Source organism: Nakaseomyces glabratus, chromosome I, assembly GCF_010111755.1.
Source record: "Nakaseomyces glabratus chromosome I, complete sequence".
Taxonomy (NCBI): domain Eukaryota; kingdom Fungi; phylum Ascomycota; class Saccharomycetes; order Saccharomycetales; family Saccharomycetaceae; genus Nakaseomyces; species Nakaseomyces glabratus.
Genome location: NC_088959.1, coordinates 918,108 through 942,768, shown reverse-complemented (window position 1 = coordinate 942,768; position 24,661 = coordinate 918,108). Strand labels below are relative to the sequence as shown.

At 40.2% G+C, this 24,661-nt stretch overlaps 12 protein-coding genes across 12 annotated transcripts; 9 read left to right on the top strand and 3 right to left on the bottom strand.

Moving 5' to 3' along the window:
* Positions 1-1,063: 1,063 nt before the first annotated feature.
* On the top strand, positions 1,064-2,167 carry GVI51_I09691 (uncharacterized protein; the record flags this gene model as incomplete). Its single annotated transcript, XM_447675.1, has 1 exon — positions 1,064-2,167. One exon carries the CDS (start codon positions 1,064-1,066, stop codon positions 2,165-2,167), a length of 1,104 nt encoding a protein of 367 aa, XP_447675.1.
* Positions 2,168-2,774: 607 nt separating this feature from the next.
* DGK1 (diacylglycerol kinase) lies at positions 2,775-3,620 on the top strand (the record flags this gene model as incomplete). Its single annotated transcript, XM_447674.1, has 1 exon — positions 2,775-3,620. The coding sequence occupies one exon, from the start codon at positions 2,775-2,777 to the stop codon at positions 3,618-3,620; it is 846 nt and encodes a 281-aa protein (XP_447674.1).
* A 637-nt stretch (positions 3,621-4,257) lies between these two features.
* On the top strand, positions 4,258-5,799 carry NOP58 (RNA-processing protein NOP58; the record flags this gene model as incomplete). The annotated part of the gene is made up of 1 exon (XM_447673.1): positions 4,258-5,799. The coding sequence occupies one exon, from the start codon at positions 4,258-4,260 to the stop codon at positions 5,797-5,799; it is 1,542 nt and encodes a 513-aa protein (XP_447673.1).
* A 407-nt stretch (positions 5,800-6,206) lies between these two features.
* Positions 6,207-7,733, top strand: SNU66 (U4/U6-U5 snRNP complex subunit SNU66; the record flags this gene model as incomplete). The annotated part of the gene is made up of 1 exon (XM_447672.1): positions 6,207-7,733. The coding sequence occupies one exon, from the start codon at positions 6,207-6,209 to the stop codon at positions 7,731-7,733; it is 1,527 nt and encodes a 508-aa protein (XP_447672.1).
* A 690-nt stretch (positions 7,734-8,423) lies between these two features.
* On the top strand, positions 8,424-9,815 carry SLY41 (Sly41p; the record flags this gene model as incomplete). Its single annotated transcript, XM_447671.1, has 1 exon — positions 8,424-9,815. The coding sequence occupies one exon, from the start codon at positions 8,424-8,426 to the stop codon at positions 9,813-9,815; it is 1,392 nt and encodes a 463-aa protein (XP_447671.1).
* A 1,264-nt stretch (positions 9,816-11,079) lies between these two features.
* GVI51_I09581 (MCT family MFS transporter) lies at positions 11,080-12,702 on the top strand (the record flags this gene model as incomplete). Its single annotated transcript, XM_447670.2, has 1 exon — positions 11,080-12,702. The coding sequence occupies one exon, from the start codon at positions 11,080-11,082 to the stop codon at positions 12,700-12,702; it is 1,623 nt and encodes a 540-aa protein (XP_447670.2).
* Positions 12,703-13,866: 1,164 nt separating this feature from the next.
* GVI51_I09559 (MCT family MFS transporter) lies at positions 13,867-15,432 on the top strand (the record flags this gene model as incomplete). The annotated part of the gene is made up of 1 exon (XM_447669.1): positions 13,867-15,432. One exon carries the CDS (start codon positions 13,867-13,869, stop codon positions 15,430-15,432), a length of 1,566 nt encoding a protein of 521 aa, XP_447669.1.
* Positions 15,433-15,729: 297 nt separating this feature from the next.
* RRG7 (Rrg7p) lies at positions 15,730-16,491 on the bottom strand (the record flags this gene model as incomplete). Its single annotated transcript, XM_447668.1, has 1 exon — positions 15,730-16,491. One exon carries the CDS (start codon positions 16,489-16,491, stop codon positions 15,730-15,732), a length of 762 nt encoding a protein of 253 aa, XP_447668.1.
* A 233-nt stretch (positions 16,492-16,724) lies between these two features.
* BIL1 (Bil1p) lies at positions 16,725-16,982 on the top strand (the record flags this gene model as incomplete). The annotated part of the gene is made up of 1 exon (XM_447667.1): positions 16,725-16,982. The coding sequence occupies one exon, from the start codon at positions 16,725-16,727 to the stop codon at positions 16,980-16,982; it is 258 nt and encodes an 85-aa protein (XP_447667.1).
* A 396-nt stretch (positions 16,983-17,378) lies between these two features.
* On the top strand, positions 17,379-19,583 carry GVI51_I09493 (uncharacterized protein; the record flags this gene model as incomplete). Its single annotated transcript, XM_447666.1, has 1 exon — positions 17,379-19,583. One exon carries the CDS (start codon positions 17,379-17,381, stop codon positions 19,581-19,583), a length of 2,205 nt encoding a protein of 734 aa, XP_447666.1.
* A 135-nt stretch (positions 19,584-19,718) lies between these two features.
* On the bottom strand, positions 19,719-22,838 carry ISW2 (DNA translocase; the record flags this gene model as incomplete). Its single annotated transcript, XM_447665.1, has 1 exon — positions 19,719-22,838. The coding sequence occupies one exon, from the start codon at positions 22,836-22,838 to the stop codon at positions 19,719-19,721; it is 3,120 nt and encodes a 1,039-aa protein (XP_447665.1).
* A 410-nt stretch (positions 22,839-23,248) lies between these two features.
* Positions 23,249-24,427, bottom strand: CPA1 (carbamoyl-phosphate synthase (glutamine-hydrolyzing) CPA1; the record flags this gene model as incomplete). The annotated part of the gene is made up of 1 exon (XM_447664.1): positions 23,249-24,427. One exon carries the CDS (start codon positions 24,425-24,427, stop codon positions 23,249-23,251), a length of 1,179 nt encoding a protein of 392 aa, XP_447664.1.
* Between the last annotated feature and the right edge of the window lie 234 nt (positions 24,428-24,661).

Genomic DNA, 24,661 nt, shown 5'->3' with positions numbered 1-24,661 from the left:
GAATGGTATACCTCACAACATTGTGTATGTTTAGCTTCATGTCATAGCGAAGTTTGCTCTAGTGACTATCAATCATGAAAAAAAACCCTTTCCTATGTAATCAAACTTAATTACAAATGGGAAGATTATGTGAGGTCTCATAATAAGACTCTTGTTGTAGATCAAAACAGCACGTTGCGGATGACGGAAACAAGTTTCAAGTATGTAGTTCATATGTGAAATTCATACCTAATGATATAACCGCCACATACCAATGAGCCAAAGAAAGAATAAAAGAGGGTAGTGTGCGAGGACACAACATTCTATTTCTTTAAACATACCTGACAGCATGTAAAATAGACAAAAACATAATTCTAAACAGGACGACTATGTTCCTTGATTTTTATGTGTTATTATATATTTTTTAAGTTTGTTTTCAGGGACAAAACATAAAAAATTTCTAAGTAGTGTAAAAAAGTCTTCACAAATATGCCTATTGTTTTCATACATTCATATACAGAGCGTTCATTTAACTTTAGCAGCTACCATATGGGATTGGCTACATCCTATGGAGTTAAAAGTATCGTTTGGATACAAGAAAACACAAAAAGTCACATGACTAATTATTTGTTCTCTGTATTCCTCTTTCTGTTATTGTGTCTGGCTTAACGCCCACAAAAATAAAAAGTTGATTTCCAATTACCACTTGGAACTATTGGGCTTAATCCATGTTCTATATAAGGCACAATATTTCATGAACTTCCTTAATAATTTGTACTTATATGAACAGCAGCTTTTGTATTACAGTTTTCCTTATTTCGCAATACAACAAGATCAAATAACAAAAAGAAAAAGCTTTCGACATATCATATAACAAAACTCCATAAAAATCTATATTAGCTTTTTTTTTAAAAATTATTTGTCAAACGTTCAATTATATCTTTGCTATCGCGTCTAATATCTCAGTATTGCTTTCCTGAAATATTTCCAAAAAACAAAAAAATATTATCCAAGCAATAATTCTCATATCCTAGAAATAAAAATTCAAACAAATATCAATATCATATTTCAGCTCTAAGTCGCTATGATTTGCTCACTTTGCCCCGCTCCTCCTGATGACAATATCAATATCGATGCTAATGGTAATAATGGCAACGCCGAAAGAAGAAAAAGGCGGTTTTCCTTGAGGTCCAAGAGCCATGCTGTACAGCAAAATATTGTCTTGCCCGGCAACATAAACCCTAGTAACGATAACAACGCTACTCAAAATGAGGTTGATGCCGCTGCTGTTCTGCCAGACCCAGTAAACGCCATCAACAATGTCACTCTGAAGTACAAAACTGTCCAACACATTACCGCTATTCCCTTCATAAACAGATTTGACGAAGGTCGCTTGGCTGGTAGATTTGAGGAATGTGCTGAAAGGTTTTTAAATTCAAGAGTGATGATCAATCTGGCACCAATTACAACGAAGATTGATAGACTTATCGATAAATTGATGACCATCACTGAGTCCCTCATTCCATGCCTAAGACCAGATGAAGAAGTAGAGTTCCCACGACCACCTCTTGATGAAGACACTGAGCGTAATCGAAACGGTCATAATTTTATTGTTGCTAGTGTAGTTCCAGAAGGTCAATCTATCGTGGCACCAAAAAATGTAAGAAAACTTGGTGGTAGGAAAGCGTGTATACTAATCAGAACAAATGCCAACGCCAAAAAGGACAAGATTAAAATCAGACAACTAGGTCGTACTGAACAAACCGATAAAATTATCTCAATGATTACAAACTCAACAGTTATTCCTGGTGTTGACAACAACCAAAACCTGGTCAGAATCAGTAATTTTGATGGCGGTAATGTCGTTATTGCCGAGGATGAATCTCTACGTTGTTTTGAAGTGATATATTTCTTAATTAATAGTACTAATGAAATTCTAATGACTTTCATTGACAGTCAATCCTTGATATATGCAGCTGTCATTGGCAGGATGACAGATATTACAAGTGTTATTGAAGGTAAGCTATATCCTTTGAAGAAATGTATAATGAACATTTTGAACAAACCATTGGATGAACCCGAAGCCATTCACCCAGTCATAACTATCCCACCTGTTGATGGAGGAAATGGGAACAATGAAGATATCGAAGGTAACATCCCACAACAACCATTAAGACCAATTGAATAAGACTTTGCACCTTTGAGCAGCTAACAAGTATAGATCTTATTTTTTTCTCTTGTATCTATCAGAATTCCGGCGGATTGGGATATACATCAACAACACAAAGTCCTACAATGAATGTTTAAGAATTGGATGGTTTTATTGTGTTTTTGGAAATATTGTAACAAAAAACCCTGCAGGTAGGAAAATTACAAGTATTAGTTGTCCAAGCCAATTTTATCAAATACAAATAATTTTTCATTATATAAATAACTTATATAAAAACCCCTCTTTTAATAAATATAATAATATTTTATACTTAATAATAATAACACTGTGCGATGCATATTTATCTATAGCCACTACGAGATCAAATAACTTATCCGTAGAAGACGACTAAAATATTCCTACCATCACCAAACAGAACAAACTTTGTACATGTGAATTATAAAGCTAGTTGGGATACATATTATTAAATAGTCACTATTTTTGATTGTCTCATAGTCTTTGTATATTAACCATACTCCATTATATTATTTATTGAATACCATATAGGAGAATTTGACACTTGTATTCAATCCTGGATCACTATTACCCATCAAGGACAAGGAAACGATTAAAATCGAGAGATAATATGTCGCATTCTCAGAGCAATTCGAACTCAGATTCAAATATAAAGAACAGGAAAAGAACAGGAAGTCGAGTGGATCCCATGTATGATGCTAAGAATCCAAAATACAAACATGCGGAGGACATACATTTGCCTGTAACAGAAATACATTTGAAGTCCCACGAATGGTTTGGTGATTTCATCACAAAGCATGAGATTCCAAGAAAGCTGTTTCATTCCTCGATTGGTTTCATTACGCTATACTACTACACCAAAGGTGTTGATTACAGACTTGTCAACCCATTTCTAATTGTTGGTTTTGTTACTGTGTTCGTTTTAGACTGCATAAGACTGAATTGGCCGTTCTTCAACTTTCTATACTGTCGTGTTGTGGGCGCATTAATGAGGAAGAAAGAAATTCATACATACAATGGTGTTTTATGGTACCTATTGGGACTGATCTACTCTTTCACTTTCTTCTCAAAGGATGTCATACTGATCTCTTTGTTCTTGCTAAGTTGGTCTGATACAGCCGCCTCGACCATTGGCAGGAGATACGGTTACCTGACCCCTAAGATTACCAAGAACAAGTCATTAGCCGGTTCTCTTGCGGCTTTTGTGGTTGGATTCCTGACCTGCCTATCATTTTACGGATTCTTTGTACCACACTACAACTGGGCCAACAAGTCAGGCGAGATCATGTGGACCCCAGAAACAAGCAGATTGGGACTATACCAAATATCGTTCCTAGGTGGCTTTGTAGCTTCACTAAGTGAAGGTGTTGAGATATTTAACTGGGACGACAATTTCACTATCCCAGTTTTGTCCTCCATTTTCATGAACGCCGTCATCAAATTCTTCAGAATCTGAGCAACACAACTCCATATACCCTATTTAAAAACATAAAAGAGCAAAACAACTCCATATACCCTATTTAAAAACATAAAAGAGCAAACAATGACTATGGCACTGTCCAGGAATGATAATCACAAGCATAACATAACTTTTATATACAACCTAGAACCACATAGATAATTCATAAATACTAATCAGCAAATCTCAAAGTCAGAAGAAGCATATATTAGTAGCTACATACGGTGTAATAATGTGTCAAACGTACATAACGATGACACACTGAAAATTTTTGAAAAAAAAAAAAATTTCGAGATGAGCTTCTCTTCATCCTCATCGCAAATTTTGAAAAAAAAATTTTTTAGCTAGTAAATGGATCGATGAGCTGTTGAAGTTATAGTGGTTAACTGCGTCTTTTACACTTTCTTGTTTGAATTGGTTAAGCAAACAATATAGAATACTGTTAGTGCTACAAGTGAAACTTCTTCAGGTTTTATTATTTGAGATATTGAACAAGTTAGGAGAACAACTAAACCGAAATACTGGGAATATCAGTTGAAATAATAATAAAAAGTTACCAAACATAGCTTGACATAGAATTTCCAATTTAACACTACAACCAAAACCACACAACTATAATAATAAATTTGAAGAGATGTCTTACGTTCTGACTGAAACTTCTGCTGGTTATGCTTTGTTGAAAGCCTCTGACAAGAAGATTTACAAATCTTCCAGTCTAATCATGGACTTGGACAGTTCTGAGAAAGTTTTGAAAGAGTTCAAGATTGCTGCATTCTCCAAGTTTAACTCCGCTGCCAATGCTCTAGAAGAAGCCAGTGCTATTATTGAAGGTAAGGTTTCCCCACAACTGGAGAAGCTATTGGACGAGATCAAGAAGGAGAAGAAGGCCACTCTTATTGTCAGTGAAACCAAGCTGGCCAACGCCATTAACAAGCTAGGCTTGAACTTCAATGTTGTCTCCGACGCTGTTACTTTGGATATCTACAGAGCTGTTAAGGAATATTTGCCAGACCTTTTGCCAGGTATGTCTGACTCTGACTTGAGCAAAATGTCTCTAGGTTTGGCTCACTCTATCGGTCGTCATAAGTTGAAGTTCTCTGCCGACAAGGTCGACGTTATGATCATTCAAGCCATTGCGCTATTGGACGATCTTGACAAGGAAGTTAACACATACTCCATGAGATGTAAGGAATGGTACGGCTGGCATTTCCCTGAATTGGCCAAGATTGTTACAGACTCTGTTGCTTACGCCAGATTAATCTTGACCATGGGTGTTAGATCTAAGGCTGCTGAAACTGACATGAGCGAAATCTTGCCAGAAGAAATTGAAGAACGTGTCAAGGCTGCTGCTGAAGTTTCTATGGGTACTGAAATCACCGATGTTGATTTGATTAATATCAGAGCATTGGCTGACCAAATTGTTGAATTTGCTGCCTACAGAGAACAACTATCCAACTACTTGTCTTCCAGAATGAAGGCTATTGCTCCAAATTTGACTCAATTGGTTGGTGAACTAGTTGGTGCTAGACTAATTGCCCACGCCGGTTCTCTAATCTCTTTGGCTAAGTCCCCAGCTTCTACCATCCAAATCTTGGGTGCCGAAAAGGCTTTATTCAGAGCTCTAAAAACCAAGCACGACACACCAAAGTACGGTCTTTTATACCATGCTTCCTTGGTTGGTCAAGCCAGTGGTAGAAATAAGGGTAAGATTGCTAGAGTGCTGGCTGCTAAGGCTGCTGTTGCTTTGAGATACGATGCTCTTGCGGAAGATAGAGATGACTCAGGTGACATTGGTCTAGAGGTTAGAGCTAAGGTTGAGAACAGATTGTCTCAAATTGAAGGTAGAGATCTAAGAACCACTCCAAAGGTTGTACGTGAAGCCAAGAAGGTTGAGATGACCGAAGCCAGAGCTTACAACGCTGATGCTGACACTGCCGCAGCTGCCGACTCTGACGATGAAGACGAAGAAACTGAAGAAAAGGCCGACAAGAAGAGAAAGAGAGATACTGAAGAAGAAGAAGAAGAAGAAGAAACCGAATCCAAAAAGTCTAAGAAGGAGAAGAAGGAAAAGAAGGAGAAGAAGGATAAGAAGGAAAAGAAAGAGAAGAAGGAAAAGAAGGATAAGAAGGAAAAGAAGGAGAAGAAGGAGAAGAAGGAGAAAAAGAGCAAAAAATAAGCATATGAACAATTATAGATATTGGCTTTTCTACACAGAAAGCTGTTCTAACATTTTTGGATCATGATTTATTTCTTTATTTTGATTGAAAAATCAACTGTAAATTAGAGACTCATTTAGCAATATATATTTATCAAAGTATATATATTTGTTTTAATATTATTATTTTGAAATTGAAACATCATTAGTACAGCTTATACGTAAAAACTCTGCCGGTATGAATGCGAAGAAATTCCCATCGTTTACTCGTTCACTATGATCGAGGGCATCGCAAAGTTTAAAATCTATGTAACTACATAGATAGCGCATAAGGCATCTAACTGTGCTTAACAACCATATTTTGTGAGGCTCATTTTGGAATAGCTTTTTATCAATCTATCAATCTAAAGCGTTAGAACTAACGACTAATGGCTGAAGAGATAAGTTTATCTTTAGAAGAAACAAATGCGTTAAGAATTAAGTTAGGCCTAAAACCTATACCTAAGACAGAGGATAATAAACAGTCGATCCAACCGTCTGAATACGTACATAAGAGCCCAGAAACGCAGTCTCAAGTTAAAAATAACAATTCTGGGTCAAAGAAATACCGATTTGTGGACGAAAGACTACTCAATAAACTTCGCAATAGAATTGCAAGTGTATCTCACAACCCAAAATCTTCGACAAGTACCAATGATGATTGGCTCACCAACATAAACAAAGGCAATACCAAGAGCGAAGTCAAGCTGCCGAAAGTTCAAATTAATTACGATGTGGATGAAGTACAAGATGACCTCCCGATTGTACAAGTAGCAAATAATTTAGAGGAGCTCAAATCGGGGCAGAGCATTACATTAACCTTAAAGGAGAGCTCAATAACCGAGGAAGATGACATAGATACCTTACAAGTGGACCATAAACATGATGAAGAACAAAATGCTACAAACCTGAAACAGAGACATGACAAAAAAAAACCTTTGCGTTCAATCACTGCTCTAGAAGAGCAAGGTACAGATATAGACAAGCCTGGGAAGTTAATATCTGTAGGTGCACTCAATAGGATTGATAATGACACGGAAAATGATATCAATAAAGAAAGTATTTCAATAGATACAAGTAACAAAGTTAAAGTCACATTCGATAGTGATGATGATCAGACGGAGAGTAGCGACTTCAAAAGACCTAGGATTAAAAAGCGGAAGAGGAAGCAAGACACCACACTATCTAGAAAGCGAATGAACAGAGATCATGAAGTTGAACTTAGTAGCATTGATTTCACGCTTGATACCAATATTAATATGGAAGAGCTGGATGAAGATATCACAATAACACCTATTGTTAAGCCTGCTGTGATGAAATCAGCCGACGAGATAGCGGAGGAGATAAGAAGGGCTAAAATAGAGCGAGAAAGAAGAGAAGAAGAGATCCGTCGGCTGCAAGGCCAAAATGAAAGGACTTTAACAATTAGTGAAACCGCCGACTTTTTTGACACTCTGAAAGACAATATATTAACAGAACCAGAAACATCTGAACTACCGTCACACACTGATGAGACAAGTCAAGACAAAGAAGAGGAACATATAGTTCAAGAAAACGGAACATCTCCAAGTGAAGAAATTGCCACAAGTGAAGTGCACACAGCAGAGCCCGTACAGGAAGAAGACAAACCTGATTTCTACAATGGCCTGGCATCGACTCTATCCTTTTTAAAGTCTCATAATGTGCTACCAAAGGAACGCAATAGTAAATCAACAGGCACCAAGAGAAAGGATTCCACAAGACTAGAATATAGAGACGATGAAGGCAACTTGCTCACCACGAAAGAGGCATATAAGCAACTTTCTCAAAAGTTCCATGGTACCAAGAGTAATAAACAAAAAGCAGCAAAGGCCAAGGCTAAGATTAGGGCTAGGAACAATGACACTTCTACTGACTACACTGACTTTCATGTATAAGGTTTACATATGAAATTATAAAGTGTATTTTTGCATTTTTTGCAACCAATAGTCTCAATAAATAAATGGAAGGGGGAAAGAATTAATATAGGTTCCTTACACATTTGCATGTATGCTAAGAATACCTAATATCCGTTTCTGTTCCATGCTGCAAAAGAATATATGTAATTAACCACTCCTTGCAAGGAGAAATCCGTTGCACAAGTCGCCAAATATATTAGAGCAAAGTATTTCGTGTTCTGCTTCTAGTGTTGACAAAAATAAATAATATGGGAATCCAAAAAAGAAAGAAATAAAAATTCATCTAAGAAAACTGCGCACAGCTTCAAAAAAACAAGGAAAATTTTGAAAAATTTTGAAAATAAATTTATTGATACCAGCTTCTCGAGCACAGTAATAACCAGCACTTGCAGTGGGGGGGGGGATATGGTTTAAGGAGCTAATGAAAGTGTCAGAAAGTATTGTTGCAGATGAGATCTAGGCAATTTACTTGTATTGTAAACAAATTTTTTTTATTTTTACATTGGATCCAAAGTCATTGAGTTACCTATCTTGGAACTTTGCGGGTTAATATATATATATATATATATATATATATGTATATATATCTGTATATAGAAAAAGGTATTTGTAAGTGTGTCGATGAAACCTATCTGTAAAGTATAGCTGCGAAGCAAGGCACATACATCAATGATACAAACACAACATATCACCACCACCAAGAGACGAGGGTCGTTACACAAGAATCTATTTGACCCAGAAGTGGTCAACATACCGAGCCCGAAAAGTTACAACTACGCCGGCAAGCGGGAGTACCGAGGCAGTTCTGCACGCAATGGACTTCTGTACACAATCAACCCCCGGGAACAGTTTCTGTCGTCGCTAATAGGCGAGGAACAATGGGAATACCTACATGAGAGTTTCACCAGTGGGCTAGCATATATACAACAAACACTATCCTCTAGAAGCAAGCTGCAAATACCGTTGCTATGTCTAGTATGGTATGTAGTCTCTAGTATATCGAGCAATCTGTGCCGGACGATCCTGAAGGGGTTCCCGCACCCAGTGGCTCTCACCGAGATACAGTTTCTGTTCACTGCGATCCTGTGCACGAGTTTCATCAGTCTGATCAATTACTATGAGAGGCCCAGGAGACACCACTCCGGGCTCTCGCACTGGGTGAGGATGTTCCCCGAGGGGACGTTCCCGGAGTACCTAGACGGCGACTTCCACAACAGCATAGTTAACAAGTTCCTGAAACCGAGCGCTCTGGCGATGCAGTGCTGCTTGCCGCTCGGCATATTCCAGTTCGTGGGCCACATCAGCACACACAAGGCGACCTCAATGATCCCCGTGTCCCTAGTGCACTCCATGAAGGCGCTGTCGCCGATCGTCACTGTGGGCTACTACAGACTCGTGGAGCAGAAACAGTACACGCGGGCCACGTACACCAGCCTGTGCGCCATCGTCGCGGGGGTGATCTGTACGTGTTTCAGCGGCAAGAGCAAGAGCAACCGCGAGCCCCACTACTACCAGGGCCTGCTCTTCGCGTTGCTGTCGATGGCCATCTTTGTTGCGCAGAACATCTTCGCAAAGGGTGTGCTGACTCATAAGAGCTCCAAGAGCGCCAAGAGCGTCAGGGGTGCCAGAGGTGCCAATTCCAAGCCGGACAAGGGGCAGCTGGACAAGATAACCATCCTGCTGTACTGCTCGTGCATCGGGTTCGTGCTAACGCTTCCGGTGCTGCTGAGCTCGATGCTGTTCTCCTCCGCGGTCACCACTACGTACCACCCGTTCTTCAAGCTGGTAGCGCTGCTGCTGTTGCACAACGTGGCCCACTTCCTGCAGGCCATGCTGGCGTTCCAGCTCATCGGCCTGCTCTCACCAGTCAACTACTCAGTGGCCAACATCGCCAAGCGCATAGTGGTCATCTGCGTGGCACTGCTGTGGGAGAGCAAGCACTCCCCCGCGGGCCTGCTCGGCGTAGCGGTAACCATGGCTGGCCTCTACGGCTACGACCGGGCCAGATCAGAGACCCCAGGGCTTCGCCACCCGCCACAGAACAAGTATACAGCCACATAAGTAGAACACAGTACATAGAACATAGAACATAGAACATAGAACACACAAAATAATAGTATTTGTCCCATTCATTTGTACGCACATTTCGTGAATAGGGGTGTGTATCGCAAGGACGTACTTCTTTCTAGCCCCTTTCCTTCTCCCCCCCCGTTTCGCCCCCAACTATCTTTTTCTGTTATGGTGGGCGGTACCGCCCACCATAGAAGAAGTCACTTCTCTGTGACCTGCACGTAGAAGAGAACAATGGGGGAGTGGAAATGCAGTGTTGAACGCAACGCAGGCCGACTCCGCCCTTTTTCTCGGATCTAGATCTCCCTCCCCCCTCCGGCAAGATACTCCCCGAGCGCACATTTACTCTCGACAAACTAGACAAAGGACCTAGAACAGAAAATGCTGCGACATATTTTGAGTGCTAGGGGATTGGAATACCACCGGGAAAAGTAACTGCTTTCTCGGGGATGTACGCATCTTTCTCCGTGTGAGCAAAAAAAAGGAAGAAAACCTCCCAACCCTCCCAACCCTTTCAACCCTCCCAAAAATAGTAGAAGGAAAACTAGGGCAAGAGGACAAAAGCGGAATGGGCTCCCCCCTCCTCAGAAACCAACGCACACGCACCGGACAGAAAAAGAAAGACCAAATGCTTGATGACTCAACCCTTAGAACATCACGGACAGGTTATGTAACAAGGAGCGATGGCAAGAGAGAGAAAAAGAAAGAAATGTGGGAAACCTAGGAAATGGAAATCCAGGGCATAAAATGTGTTAGAAATCTGTGCAGAAAGCTTATTGCTAGGCAAAAAGAAATTCTAAAAAGGCGGTGATCAAAAACCAAAAATCTCAAGTGTGGCAGTGCAAACGCCATTGAGAAGCGGCAGAGAAGCGGCAGAGAAGAAAATTTTTTTCATATTGTGTCACTTTTGGAATGGAGGAAAGAAAAGGACTCATTTTGTGATGGGAGGAATCACAGTGGCGGCCAATTCTAGTGGGTAAAAACCTGCCCGACAAAACCAAAAATTGAAAAAAAAAAACTATATAAAGTAGGCAATACTCGATGCTGAAGTTATTTTGAGACTCATAAAAGAGCATCGCTGAACAATACAAAATACACCTTATAACTGTGGTGAACTAAAATATCAAAATTAAAAAAAGAAAGATTTCCAATTTAAGAATAACGGATAACTAGTTGAAGATATTAAAATCAAATCAACACTTAAAGCACTTAACCCACACACACACAAATACACACAAACACTCATAACACAGTTATGGTACATGAAAATGGCGTGACACAAGCTGACTATGCATACCGCACATATAACACTGATGCTAATGAAAATACACATGCTGATGCTGTGTCTATTTCGTCTTCTGTGACTGGAGACTCCGCGGGTCCGATGGCCTTTGACTCTGATGTCATCTCCGTTGACAAGAAGGCGAAAGGGTCCTCCAGCGAGGGCAACTACTTGACCCGTGAGCGTACTCATCAGAAGGACAACGAGACTGATTCTGAATCTGACTCTGAAGACATCGCTACCGTGGTTCGCTCTAATGACTCGAGTGATGTCGAGAGTAACTACGAGGAGAAACCTTTGAATTACTCCGACGTTGATGATTTCCCAGAAGGTGGCCTGAGAGCTTGGACCACTGTCATTGGCTGTTTCTGTGGCCTAGTCGCTTGTTTCGGTCTTCTAAACGCTTCCGGTGTTGTCGAAGACCACGTCCAACAATACCAATTGGCTAACGAGAACCCATCCACTATCGGCTGGATCTTCTCTGTGTTCTTGTTTATCAACTTCAGTTCATGTATCTTTTCAGGTACTTACTTCGACAGAAACGGCTTCAGAAACCCCGTCATCCTAGGTGGTATCCTGCACGTTGCTGGTTTGATTGCTACAGCCAATTGTACAAAAGTGTGGCATTTCATCCTAGCGTTCTCTATCGTTTGTGGTTTCGGTAATGGTATCCTAATCGCACCTTTAGTCTCAGTTCCCGCTCACTATTTCAACAAGAGACGTGGTACTGCTTTGGCCTGCGCTACCGTAGGTGGCTCTGTGGGTGGTGTAATCTTCCCTGTCATTCTAAGAAAATTCTTCACCATGAAATCTACTTCAGACCCAAACTACGGATTCGTTTGGGGTCTAAGGGCCTGGGGTCTAATTGACCTCTTCCTATTGGTCATTGCGGTGCTCATGGCAAAGGAAAGACTTCCAAACGTTGTGCTCACGGAGGAGGAAAAAAGTGTACCAACATGGAAACGTGTGCTAAAGATTTACTTTATGGAAAGTTTCGATGCCAAGGCTTTCCTAGACATGAAGTACTTATTCTGTGTTATCGGAACTGTGATTGGTGAATTCTCTCTATGTGCTACCATCACATACTTCGCCTCATACAGTACAGCACACGGTATCTCCGAATCAGATGCTTATATGCTGATCATGGTTGTCAACCTTGTTGGTATCCTTGGTAGATACATCCCAGGTTACTTGAGTGATGTTATTGGAAGATTCAACGTGGCAATCATCACTATCTGTGGTCTTGGTATCGTCATGCTGGTCGGATGGCTCCCATTTGGAACCAACTTGAAAAACATGTACGTTATCAGTGCCCTTTACGGATTTTTCTCGGGAAGTATCTTCTCATTGCTACCAGTATGCTGTGGTCAAATCTCAAAGACCGAAGAGTTCGGTAGACGTTACTCCACCATGTACTTCGTCGTCGCATTCGGAACATTGATCGCTGTCCCAGTCACAGGTGCCATTATCGGTAACGAATCCCTACAAAGCTACCAACACTACGTCATCTTCTGCGGTGTTACCACTTTGCTTTGCGCCGTCAGCTTTGTCATCTCAAGATACTACTGTGTCGGCTTCAAACTGGTGAAATTCTAACCTTTCATTTCATTTCTCAGTAATTTCAATTTTTTTTTCTTTACTTCGCTATTCTTTTATTACAATTTACAATTTTTCTTTCCCCCATTACTATACTCGCTTTTTATGAGTCTCCAAATTTTTTTTCACTTTTTTTTTTTGTATGCTTTTTCAATTTTAGTTTTATTTTGTTTTTTTTCTTTTGTCTTCAAACTCTGTACACTATCCAGCTAAATAAAAATAATATACTAATATCATTAATCATCTAATTATTTTGTATTAATTTTATTTTTGCTTATTATCGCTACACTTGCGATTTACGCCGATCCCGCCCTCTTGCCTGCATCAGAGTTTCAGGGCGGTAACGCCCAAGCAACGATTCTAGAATTTTCCCATTTTCCCCCATTTTTCACATCATTTTGCGGTCATTTACACAGAAACGCTCGCACAACTAACCGAATTTTTGCTTATTCTATTTGGCTTTCTAGAATTTGTCCCTTCTTAGGAGTCATTTTTCATGGAGAGAGCCAAGTCAATTACACTTTCAGTGCCTAGAAACCCTCGCACGCCGAGCCAAGAAGGGGACAAATCTGTGAAATTGGTAGACAAAAAAAAATAGAACTAAGCAGCAATGATTTACGCTTTTTTTGGTGTTCAGCGAAGAGTGTTCCGCAGATACGCACCTACAGGATAGAAAGCTTTCCCGCATAAAGGTTCTGTGCTAAAATAGCGCGGGATTTCCAGAACACAAGCACACAAAGCAAAATGTCCTATAATTTTTACATTTAGATATGAGAACCATCTCCCCCTTCGGCGGATTCTGTGGATTCTGTGGATTATGCTAGAACATGCTCAGAAAGTACCGCAGATGGAGTGCGTGGTGATCACCCCAACTAAACCAATTTTTGACCCACAGGCTACATTGCAGTTACAAAATATAGCAAATGCGTGTTAGAAACTATCGCAGCAAGCAAGGTGAAATGTCCGCATTTGTACCTCATCGAGTTTCCAAGACTCAATACCGAGCTTTATGGGAGTATATAAAGGGCATCGAAAGCCTTCCCTCGTAGCTTCCCTCTTCCACTCCAAACTAGACAGGCTAGTTATACTTTATTTGCTAGTGTGAATTGAGTCGAGGGTAAAGCTAGAAAAAAAAAACTTGCAGTACTAAAGAACTTTTCCACAATGTGTCCCGCTCATGACATGGAGTCGCTGGAGATGGATTCGCTTCCTTCAGTTCTGCAAGGTGCCAGTTCTAGCGATGTTGGTGCTACTAACGGTGTTGTGTACAACCACCGGGACGGTTACCAGTACAAGAAAGGTGAGAGCTCGGAGATCGACGACTATCTTTCCCGTCAATTGACCGCGAAAATGGAGGAGGAGTCTGATTCTGAGTCTGAAGACACTGATGTGCCAGATAGCCACAACAAGATGGACGATGAGAAGCTGCTATACCAGTTTGACGATATCGACGATTTCCCAGAGGGCGGGTTCAAGGCCTGGACAAACGTTCTCGGCTGTTTCCTGGGGCTGACCGCTTGCTTCGGTACTCTGAACGCTACGGGTGTTATCGAAGACCACATACAGAAGTACCAATTGAGTGATGTCAAGACATCTACCATTGGTTGGATCTTCTCCTTGTTCCTGTTTATCAACTACAGTTGCTGCATCTTCTCAGGCACTTATTTTGACCGTAATGGTTACAGAGACCCCGTCATCTTGGGTACCGTGCTACACGTTGCTGGTTTGATCGCTACTGCTAATTGCACCAAAGTGTGGCATTTCATCCTAGCATTCTCCATTGTATGTGGATTTGGCAACGGTATACTAATCGCACCACTTGTAGCCGTTCCCGCTCACTACTTCTGCAGAAGACGCGGTACCGCTGTGGCTTGTGCTACCATTGGAGGTTCTATCGGTGGTGTTATATTCCCCATCATCGTTAGAAAATTCTACGCTCTTAAATCTGACACTGACCCCAATTTCGGTTATGCTTGGGGAATGAGAACTTGGGCTTTAATAGATCTGTTCTTGCTATCCCTGTCCTTACTTTTAGCCAAGGAGAGATTACCACACGTAGTCGAACCTGAAAAGTACCAAAATGAATCAAAATTCCAACGTATTATGAGAGTCTATATTAGACAAAGCTGTGACTTAAAAGGCTTTTTGGACATGAAATACCTATTCTGTGTTTCCGGGACTGTTCTGGGTGAAATATGCTTATGCTCAACTATCACGTATTTTGCTTCGTACAGTACAGCACATGGGCTTTCCGAGTCTGATGCATATATGTTTATCATGGTCATTAATGCTTTGGGCATCCCGGGAAGGTGGTTACCTGGCTATTTCAGCGATTGGATCGGAAGATTCAATATCGCCATTATTACTATTTTCTCACTGAGTATTGTTATCCTAGTAGGATGGCTGCCATTTGGTAACACCTTGGCTAACATGTATGTAATCAGTGCTTTGTATGGTTTTTTCTCTGGTAGTATTTTATCTTTGCTACCTGTCTGTTGTGGTCAAATTTCAAAGACGGAAGAATTTGGTAAGCGCTATTCTACAATGTACCTGGGAGTCGCTTTCGGTAATCTGATTTTTATCCCCGTCACTGGTGCAATTATTGGAAATGAGTCTTTAACTGGCTACCGTAACTTTGTTATTTTCTGTGGTGTAGCAAGTATTTTATCCGCACTATGTTTTATTATCTCTCGTCATTTCTGTGTTGGTTTCAGGTTTGTCAAGTTCTGAACCAGCCTACACTATTTTTATTATTATTACTGATGTTTTTATGCCATTTTTAGGGAATTGCTATTTCACATTCTTTGCAAAGTTGAATTAATTTTTATTAGTATCCCTTTTTATCATATATATCATTTTATTTTTGCATTGTTCTTCACAGTAACAGTAAGCCAAGCATCGACACTGAGCTTGCTTCCGGAAATCATAAATAGTTATCTTTTAAAAAAAGATATGAACTCCATATTTACATAATTTCAACAAACACCCTGTATTCTTAGAAAGAAGATATAGGCATTGTAAATTAAGTCAAATGAAATCCTTATCTTGACTATGATTCATGGCATTATTATACAGCTCAAACTTCATCCATTCTTCAAACCCACTACCTTCTAAATAGCCCTTCAGTATGGGATTCATTAGATACCCCATCAGTTGGCCAGTGTTTGTCAATTCAAAGTCATTTAACGATCCATGTCGTAGGGTGTTGATTCGTAAATACAGGAATGGTATATTGAGTTTCTCCAACAACTTCAGACTACTTGAAGTGGGTAGTTGTGGGGAGCACATTATTGGGATGGTGCTCAGGGATGCCTTATTTTTAGCGGTTAAGCTTAAATATGTACCTGCCAGTTCCCTTATCTCCTTTGGAGAAATCTTGCTAACATAAGCTTTGCACTGCACCAAAACTTCAATTGATGGTGCTATCTTGTTTTTTATATCATACTGATTCACCAACGGCTTTACCAGTGTGTCATTTATTCTTGTCCCCTTTAAAGGTAGCGATGGCTCCTTTATCACACCGGCATCCAGAGCACATTGAAATATGGGAAATAAATTCCATAGGGCCTTGATGTCAACACCACCATCATGAGCTCCACCAACTACATCCAATTGACCTATTCGCAGCTTGTTATACAGTTCTCGCTGAACCGTCAATTCATATAATTTGCCCTTATAAACAGCGGAATCGCTTATCAAGGTGTTGGAAGCCACAAATTTCAAGATATCCGAGTTATAATCATGGAAACTTCTAACAAACCTTAGTGCTCTGCAACTATGCCGTATCATCTGGAGATCAGCACTGTAACCAGTGCTTCTGCTCGAACCAGGCTTATTATCGTGAATTTTCAGCTCATCGCCTTTTTTTGCCAAAATGGATCCGAGTCAGTTGAATTAGTCAAAAATGAAGCTTCAACTGTTGATTCAAATTGCAATTCTGAAAGAATTTCGAGTGTACTACAACTCTGACCCTAGTATCTGTTACGACATCAGCACATAGGACACTATCAAATCCAAACAGAATGAGCAACGCAGCTTCCAGTGATCAAATCAACCAAATACAAACTGAGGAACCTTTACAAAACATCCCAACTAATACAACTACAAACAAGACAACGGAATCGAATGCTGCCACCAATAATGTTATTACAATGTTTGATATAGTAAGTGAAATAGAAGGTCTACTAAAAAACGTTCAAAAACAAATGACAGATAATGATGCACAGTTTCAAAAGAGTATAACAGCTATCGAGGATAAACTACGCACGCTACAAAGATAATCCAGTAAGTTACGTACTATTATTACTGTTTAAATCATGATCAATTCTATCCTGTCTCGAAATGTTGATTTACGTTCCTATCAATTCGAGTTCTGTACCATATTTTAGCCAATTTCTGCAGTGAGATGCCGTATTTTGTATATATACCATACATTAAACATAATATACTTGTTTGTAACCAGTAATCCATTTTAAAAAGAATAATAAATTGGACAATTTATCTCAATGCAAGCTCCATTGTTGATGCTATTTATGATTTGCGATGTGCTATCTTCTAACGAGTTTTACAGAAACCATTAACTACTAGAATTATCTTTATATTTTAAAGTCATTAATGAGTCTCTTTAGGCTTGGATAGTTGATACAACAATCAAAAGGAAATAATAGGCCTTTGCAATGGTAACTAGAAATTCTAAAAGCCATCGCAGGCGCACAACAAGAGCTCCAAATCAGACACCTCAAGGCAGGTCAAAAGATGGTAGAAGGGACAGGTCCAGCAGAGCCAGAGACAGGCGAAGTAGAACAACTGGGCAGTCGACCAGATCCAGAAGGCGAGATAGTAATAGTTCTAGTCAACTGAAGGATAATCGGAGAAGGAAATTGCCTCGTAACACAAGAAATAAGGTTCATGTTGCTGATTATAGCGATATATCAGACAATAGTGATGATGACTTACAGATAAGTGGTATGACTACTCTTGCAGAATCGAATAACCCTTCAATTGCAAAGTATAATGAATTCTACAGCTACTCTACAGTAATAGAGCTAGAACAAGCCGTGACAGAGATGGTTAACGCATATGAGAAGATAATAAAAATGGCTCCAGACATCGAAACATATTGGAAAGTACTGGAAAATAAAAGCGATTTGCCTATAGGCATTATGCCGGCCTTTTCTCGATATCAGTTGAAACTTGCATCCGAAGTTAAGACTCTACAAGAAAGTAAAGCGTACCCATTTTTGAGTACTATACTGCAGTACAAACAATTGTATAAGCCTGACTCAATAGAACCAATTTTTGAAGAGCTAATTATGGAAGAAGACGAGGAAGTTGAGGACTCTTTCTCAGATAACGAGGGAAATGAAGAAAATACAAATATAGAAATTACAGAAAGTAAGTCTAATCAGGAATGTACTAGCCCTATATTGAACAAGAACAAAACAGTGAATAGAATTGATCAGAAGGATAAAAATTATTCTAACAATATTCACGGGGATGATTTACCTGGTTATGAATCCAATGACTCAACATCTTCTAATACAGATTCAGATTCCAACGAATATAGTGTCATCGACATTTCAAGTGAAGAAGAAGATGACCACATACAAGCATCGAGCTCTAAAGAACATTTACCTACTACCACGGACTACCAGTCAAGATTAGACACAAACGACAATCACAAATCACCTCAACAAAGCTCAAATGAAGTGGAGGAAAAGGAAGGAGACGATGATATTATTGTACTAGCTGAGAACGGAAATCCTATTTCTGGACTAAGAATCAATAATCCGGCGGCTATCCAAAGTAATAGTACTGAAATGTCACTTATTGCTCACCCGGAAAATGAACAAAATACCAAACCTCAAGTCACGAATGGTATTATCTCTTCACAAGATATAATATTTTCATCCATTATTGATAAATGGCCTCCACCAATTCCGGAAATAAAAAACGAAGCCATCAAGGCCCGTGTGTTCATTCACCAATCGGCTTTATCAGGCCAAAGTTATTTAACAGAAGAAGAAAAAATTAAGAATAGTTACGAGAGACTGGAATTCCTTGGAGATTCTGTAATTAACTCAATCATGACTACTATTATCTACAAATCCTTTCCAAATTATGATGCAGGCCAAATGACGCGATTAAGGGTATTGCTAGTCTCTAATAGAAGACTTGAAAAGTGGGCATACCTATATGGTCTACAAAAACATCTTTTAATTCGAAAAAGTATTCTTAACGAGATGTTAAATTCTGGTAGCAAAGTTTATAAGATATACGCCGATTTGTTTGAAGCCTACGTTGGCGGTCTGGTTGAAGATGATCCTACAGGAAATATGCCAAAAATTAGAGACTGGCTATCTACATTGGCGGAAGAAGCCATCAAAACAATCTCTGACAAAAATGCTTTACCAGGCACCGATAATAACATCAATATGAATGCTAAAACTCAATTAGAAAAGTTATTGGCACCTGTTGGACTTGAAGCACAATATGTAATTACAAATCGTAGGAGTAGTAAAAAGTCCCCATTCACCGTCATAGAATGTAGAGTAGCTAACGGACAAGTGACTGGAATAGGTAAAGGCAGAAATTATAAAATAGCTGAGCAAATAGCTGCTGGAAATATATTAGAAAAGAAGTGGTTACTTGATAAGCTACTTGAGCGGTTTGGGAGTGGACAGTCAAATGGATCTCAAAGCGAAACGACAGAGAGAAAACAAAATGAAATTAAAGATGAAGCTATAGGCAAATTTAGACCGGATATAATTAGAGAAAGTTCAAATTTGTCCAACGATAGGAATCCAGATGGGTTTGCTCACCAGTATTTCAGTTCTAGGAAAACGAGCGATGATAAAAAGGAAAAGTCCTATTATATATAATGTATTAAAGAGGTCCTTAATCCAACTTATTTAGTTAGAAATATTTATGAACAGTCTATTTGAGTTAAATAGTATTACAACTTAGCTACGTGCTTTAGCGAAACAATGCTAGATATGAGTCATAAACCTAGCAGTTTATGCGGAAGAGGGAAGCTTAGGTTTTTTCTCCATATGATCTGGATTTTCGGTTCCTTCATCGAGACCGTCCATATCCTCCTTAGTTCCTGGACGAGAACGTTTCTTCCTAGCATCAGGATTATCAAACTCTCTTGTAATGAGTGTTAATAATGTGGTAACTCTCTTTGAAAGCTCATGTATGGAACGTGTTCTGATAAACCAATCAAATTTGAACAAATCACTCTCCATAATATCCTGTTTTATTTTTTCATATAACCTTTCCGCCCGCAGACCGTATTTTCTTACCGTCATTAATATGAATTTGTCCTCCATTGTATTATAGGTCCTCCTAGCATTGTTCGGAGGGTATTGTATACTCAACTCGTAAAATGGGTAGTTATACTGATCAAGCTTTTCGTTCAATAACTGTTCCTGGAATTCAAGCTTGGCAAGTTTCCTTTCACCATTTTCGATTGAGTTGATATATTTCTCGTAACCATTAATTTCGGTGTAACGTTCCCAAAATACCTTGGCATATTCTTCAACTTCTTCTGGTGTTTTGGAATCAATCGCATATTTAATTTTGTTCATATTTGATCTGCCAAACTTTGCACATGCACTAATGAAGGAGAGCAGATCTCTTCTATTCCAGTTTGTAAACGCTGTATCCAACATCCTTTGTTTCTCGAGTTCATCCTCATCTGTAAAATCTGGTGCATTGTCAATCTTTTCTTGCTCTTCCTTGATTTTAGCATCAGTAAGAGCCTTCTTCTCCTTCGAGGTCAATTGCTTCTCACCCTCTTCATCATCCTCTTCAGTTTCGATTGACACATCAGACGATGTTACCTTAAAGTTAATCTTCTTCTTATATGAGAGTTGTTCTTTTTCCTGTAATTCATAAAACTCTTTAGGAAAAAATTGATAATCTTGACCGTGTGTTACTTTAGGAGCTTTTGGTAACTTCGGTTGAGGAGTTCCTTTGTTAGATTTACTTCCTCCACCAATTATATCCTTATAATAGTCATCAACCGAATACGTTGTCTGCTCACGTCTCCTTTCTCTTCTTGAAGGATTGATCCACTCTGTCACTGTATCCTTGGCCTTCTTTTCGAACGTCTTACCGTTCCATTCATAAGCTGATTGATTTTCCATACCGTTAAATCTTTGTAAATCATCAAGACCAAGCGCTTCATATCTTGCATTCAACTCATGAGTTTTAGCCTCACCCTTCTTCAAGATTTCATCAATATCTGCATCCACACTTATTGTGGTTCCATTCTTTTCAAAAACATTCTTAGCACCATACTGAATCATTTCAATCAAATCATCCTTAGAATTACCCAGATTTGCGGTTTTCTTACCAGAACCTTGTTGAATAACCAACTGGTCAAGTCTCAATTTCTGAGCTGCTCTCTCCAAAACCTTTTCCTCAATTGCATTCTCAGTAACAAATCTATAAACGTGCACTTGTTTCTTTTGGCCAATTCTATGTGCTCTGTCCATCGCTTGCAAATCTGCTTGAGGATTCCAGTCTGAGTCAAATAGCACAACTGTATCAGCAGTGACCAGATTAATACCCAAACCACCAGCTCTTGTAGTCAATAAGAAAACAAATTTTTCAGAGTTAGGCTTATTATATTCATCAATGGCATCAATTCTCTCTTCGTGACTTGTGGAACCATCAATTCTACAATAATTATAGTTTCTGAAATAACAGTAATCCTCTAAAATATCCAACAAACGAGACATTTGACTGAAAATTAAAACTCTCGAGCCCTTCTCTTTCAACCTTTTTAGCAATTTATCCAAGACAATCATTTTACCTGCGTTAAAGATCAAATGTTCGTCTGTAGTATATGGGGGTCCAGGTTCTGCACCCTCAAACAGATATGGATGATTACAACATTTTCTCAACTGCATAACAATATTCAAAAGTCTGGTTTTACCTTCTCTTTTTCCAACAGCACCATTAACGGCATCAATATCCTTTTCCAAAAGAGATTTATACCATTGAACTTGCATATCCGTCATCCCCACGTAAACATTTGTCTCAATCTTCGGCAGCAATGATTTTTCGACATCAGCTTTTATTCTTCTTAATAAGAATGGGTTTAACACTGCATGCAATTGCTGAACCACTACTTCTTGGTCTTGATCACTATTATTTTGCTGGAACCAATCATCAAAGACTTCAGAATCCCCAAAGACGTCCGGCAGCAAGAAGTTCAGTAAAGCCCAAAGTTCATGTAAGTTATTTTGCAATGGCGTACCGGTAATAAGCAATCTATTTTTCGAATAGAACAGTCTAATTATCTGTGACAACGCACTTTGCTCATTCTTGATACGATGTGCTTCATCAATTACGATGTATTCCCAGGCCAGACGCTTTAGGTAACCTTTCTCCCTGATAACCATTTCATAGGACGTGATAAGGACATCAAATCTTGCCTCTAATACAATATTCTGTAAAATATCTTGTCTTTGTTCTTTAGTACCTTGTAAAACCGTGGTGCTAACATTTGGAGTCCACTTGAAAAACTCTCTTCTCCAATTGTCCAGAGTAGATTTTGGAACGATGACCAGAAACGGACCTTCTATTTTCTTGACATATCTCAAATAACCAAGGAATGAAATGGTCTGTAAAGTTTTACCTAGACCCATTTCATCTGCTAGGATACCAGAGATCTTATTTTCATGTAAGGAGATCATCCAGTTTAGACCCTGTATCTGATAGTCTCTCAATTTACCTGACTGGATATAGGATGGAGATTCAGTGACAAAGTTCAGGTCGTCTTCTTCATCAACCTCAGCTTCTTCTTCAGCCATCAATTCTGCATCTTCTTCTTTCTCACTCTTACGATGATGACGCGACCCCGGATCAGCTTTACCACTCTTTGCAGAACTCTCTGCGTCCAGCGTCTTTAACAGCTTCTGTATGTTCTTATCATTCTTAGCTTTCAGACTCATGAAATGCCTGAACAGATCGGTGAGTCCAAGCAAGTACTTGAACCTGTTGTAAGTGTCACCGCTGTCCTTCTGTTTCGCGACTTTCGGATCATCCGCCAGAATAAACTTGGCCTTCCGCTTATCCCAATACTCCTTGGGACGGTCCGCAACCGTATACACCTCAGAAGTCATCTTACTTTTCGACCTCGGATGAATCAAACGCGTACTAACTTCTTAACTTTTAACTTTCAGCAATCAACAATCAACAATCAATGATCCAGTTTTTCCAAGCACGTCCACGGCAGATATTGCTCTATTCACCCTCCTTTCCAAAGATAATCAAATGGTCTTTGCAGGGCCTGTTGTCCTCAAAACTGTTTCCCTGAACGCTGCGAGAAACAATTTTTCAAGAATCCTTTGTCTGCTTATATACTTTTTTCTTTTGGCACCAGCCAATGTGTGCGTCTTTCACTGAAAAAAAATTTGGCAATTGGCCGATAATAAGCAATAGTAGTGCGATGGGGCTAAAAATGCGAGAGGAATTAGTATATTATCTTTTTAGTTTTATATGTAGTATGTAATACGGATGCAAGATGGTTGGTCTAGGCCATGATCTCCTTTTTGTCGATTGCTGGGATCTGGGAGACCATTCTGTAGCTGGACTGGCTGAGGTGGGTCTTGTAGCACTCGATGTTGTTGAAGAACTTGTCGAACAGAGGCATTGTGTCCAGAGGGCCACCCTTTGCCTCTGGGTGGAACTGCGTTGAGAAGATAGGTCTTGTGGTGTGGATCATTCCTTCGTTGGATTGGTCGTTCAAGTTTATGAAGTATGGTTTCCACTCTTCTTGTGGGAGTGTTTGTGGGTCGACTGCGTAGCCGTGGTTCTGGGATGTGATGTGGCATTGGCCCGTGGTCAGGTCCATTGCTGGGATGTTGTGTGCTCTGTTACCGTACTGCAGCTTGTGTGTCTTGCCGCCGGAGGCCAAGGCCAGCAGCTGGTGGCCCAGACAGATACCGAAGATGGGCAGCTGTTGCAAGTCCTCGTTGGCCAGCAGCTCCTTCAAGTTCTCGATGGTCTCGTGGCAGGTCTCCGGGTTGCCAGGCCCATTCGATAGGAATACACCGTCGAATTGACCAGCGACGTCCTGTATCCTAGCGTTGTGTGGGAATATCGTTACGTTGGCGCCCCTAGCCACGAGACTTCTGATGATATTCACTTTGACACCGCAGTCGATCACCGCGATGTTGGCCACGGGGTTCTTGGCGGGCACGTACAGGGTCTCCTTGGTGGACACCTCCGCCACCAGGTGCGTGGCCATCGAGTCGTAGAACTTGGGCGTGTCCGAGCCTTCCACGAGTATACGGCTCTGGGAGGAGCCCTGCTCCCTCAAGTACTGCACGATTTCACGGGTGTCCACACCAGTGATCGCAGCAACACCTTCACGCTTGCACCAGTCGCCCAGGGACTCCACAGCGGTCCAGTGAGAGTACTGCGCAGCGTAGTCAGCAACGACTATACCGGCGACCTGTATGTGGGACGACTCGAAGTGCTTGAGCAAGTTGTACTCGTCGCGCGCCTCCATCGAGGGCACACCGTAGTTACCAATCAGCGGCTGTGTGAACACCAGGATCTGACCACGGTACGAGGGATCAGTCATCGACTCCGGGTACCCAACGAGAGAAGTGGTGAACACGGCTTCACCACTGATAGACTTATCGGCACCAAAGGAATAACCTGAGAAACTTGGACCGTTCTTGATTTCGAAAGTAGCTTGAGACATTTGTGTTTGTATTGGTTAGCGTTACTGTCCTTGGAAATACGAGACTCATGGACAAATACACTCTGCTTCTCTCTTATATACCCTCGATGAGCTGAAAAATTTTTGGGCCTTTATTATCCTTCGCTTGCACCTGCCGTTAACTCTCCAGCACGATCAAAATGACTATTGAGTCCTTCAACGATTTCTTTCTTTCTTTTTTTTTAGCTCTTCTGTACGCACATCTCTCTGCAACGA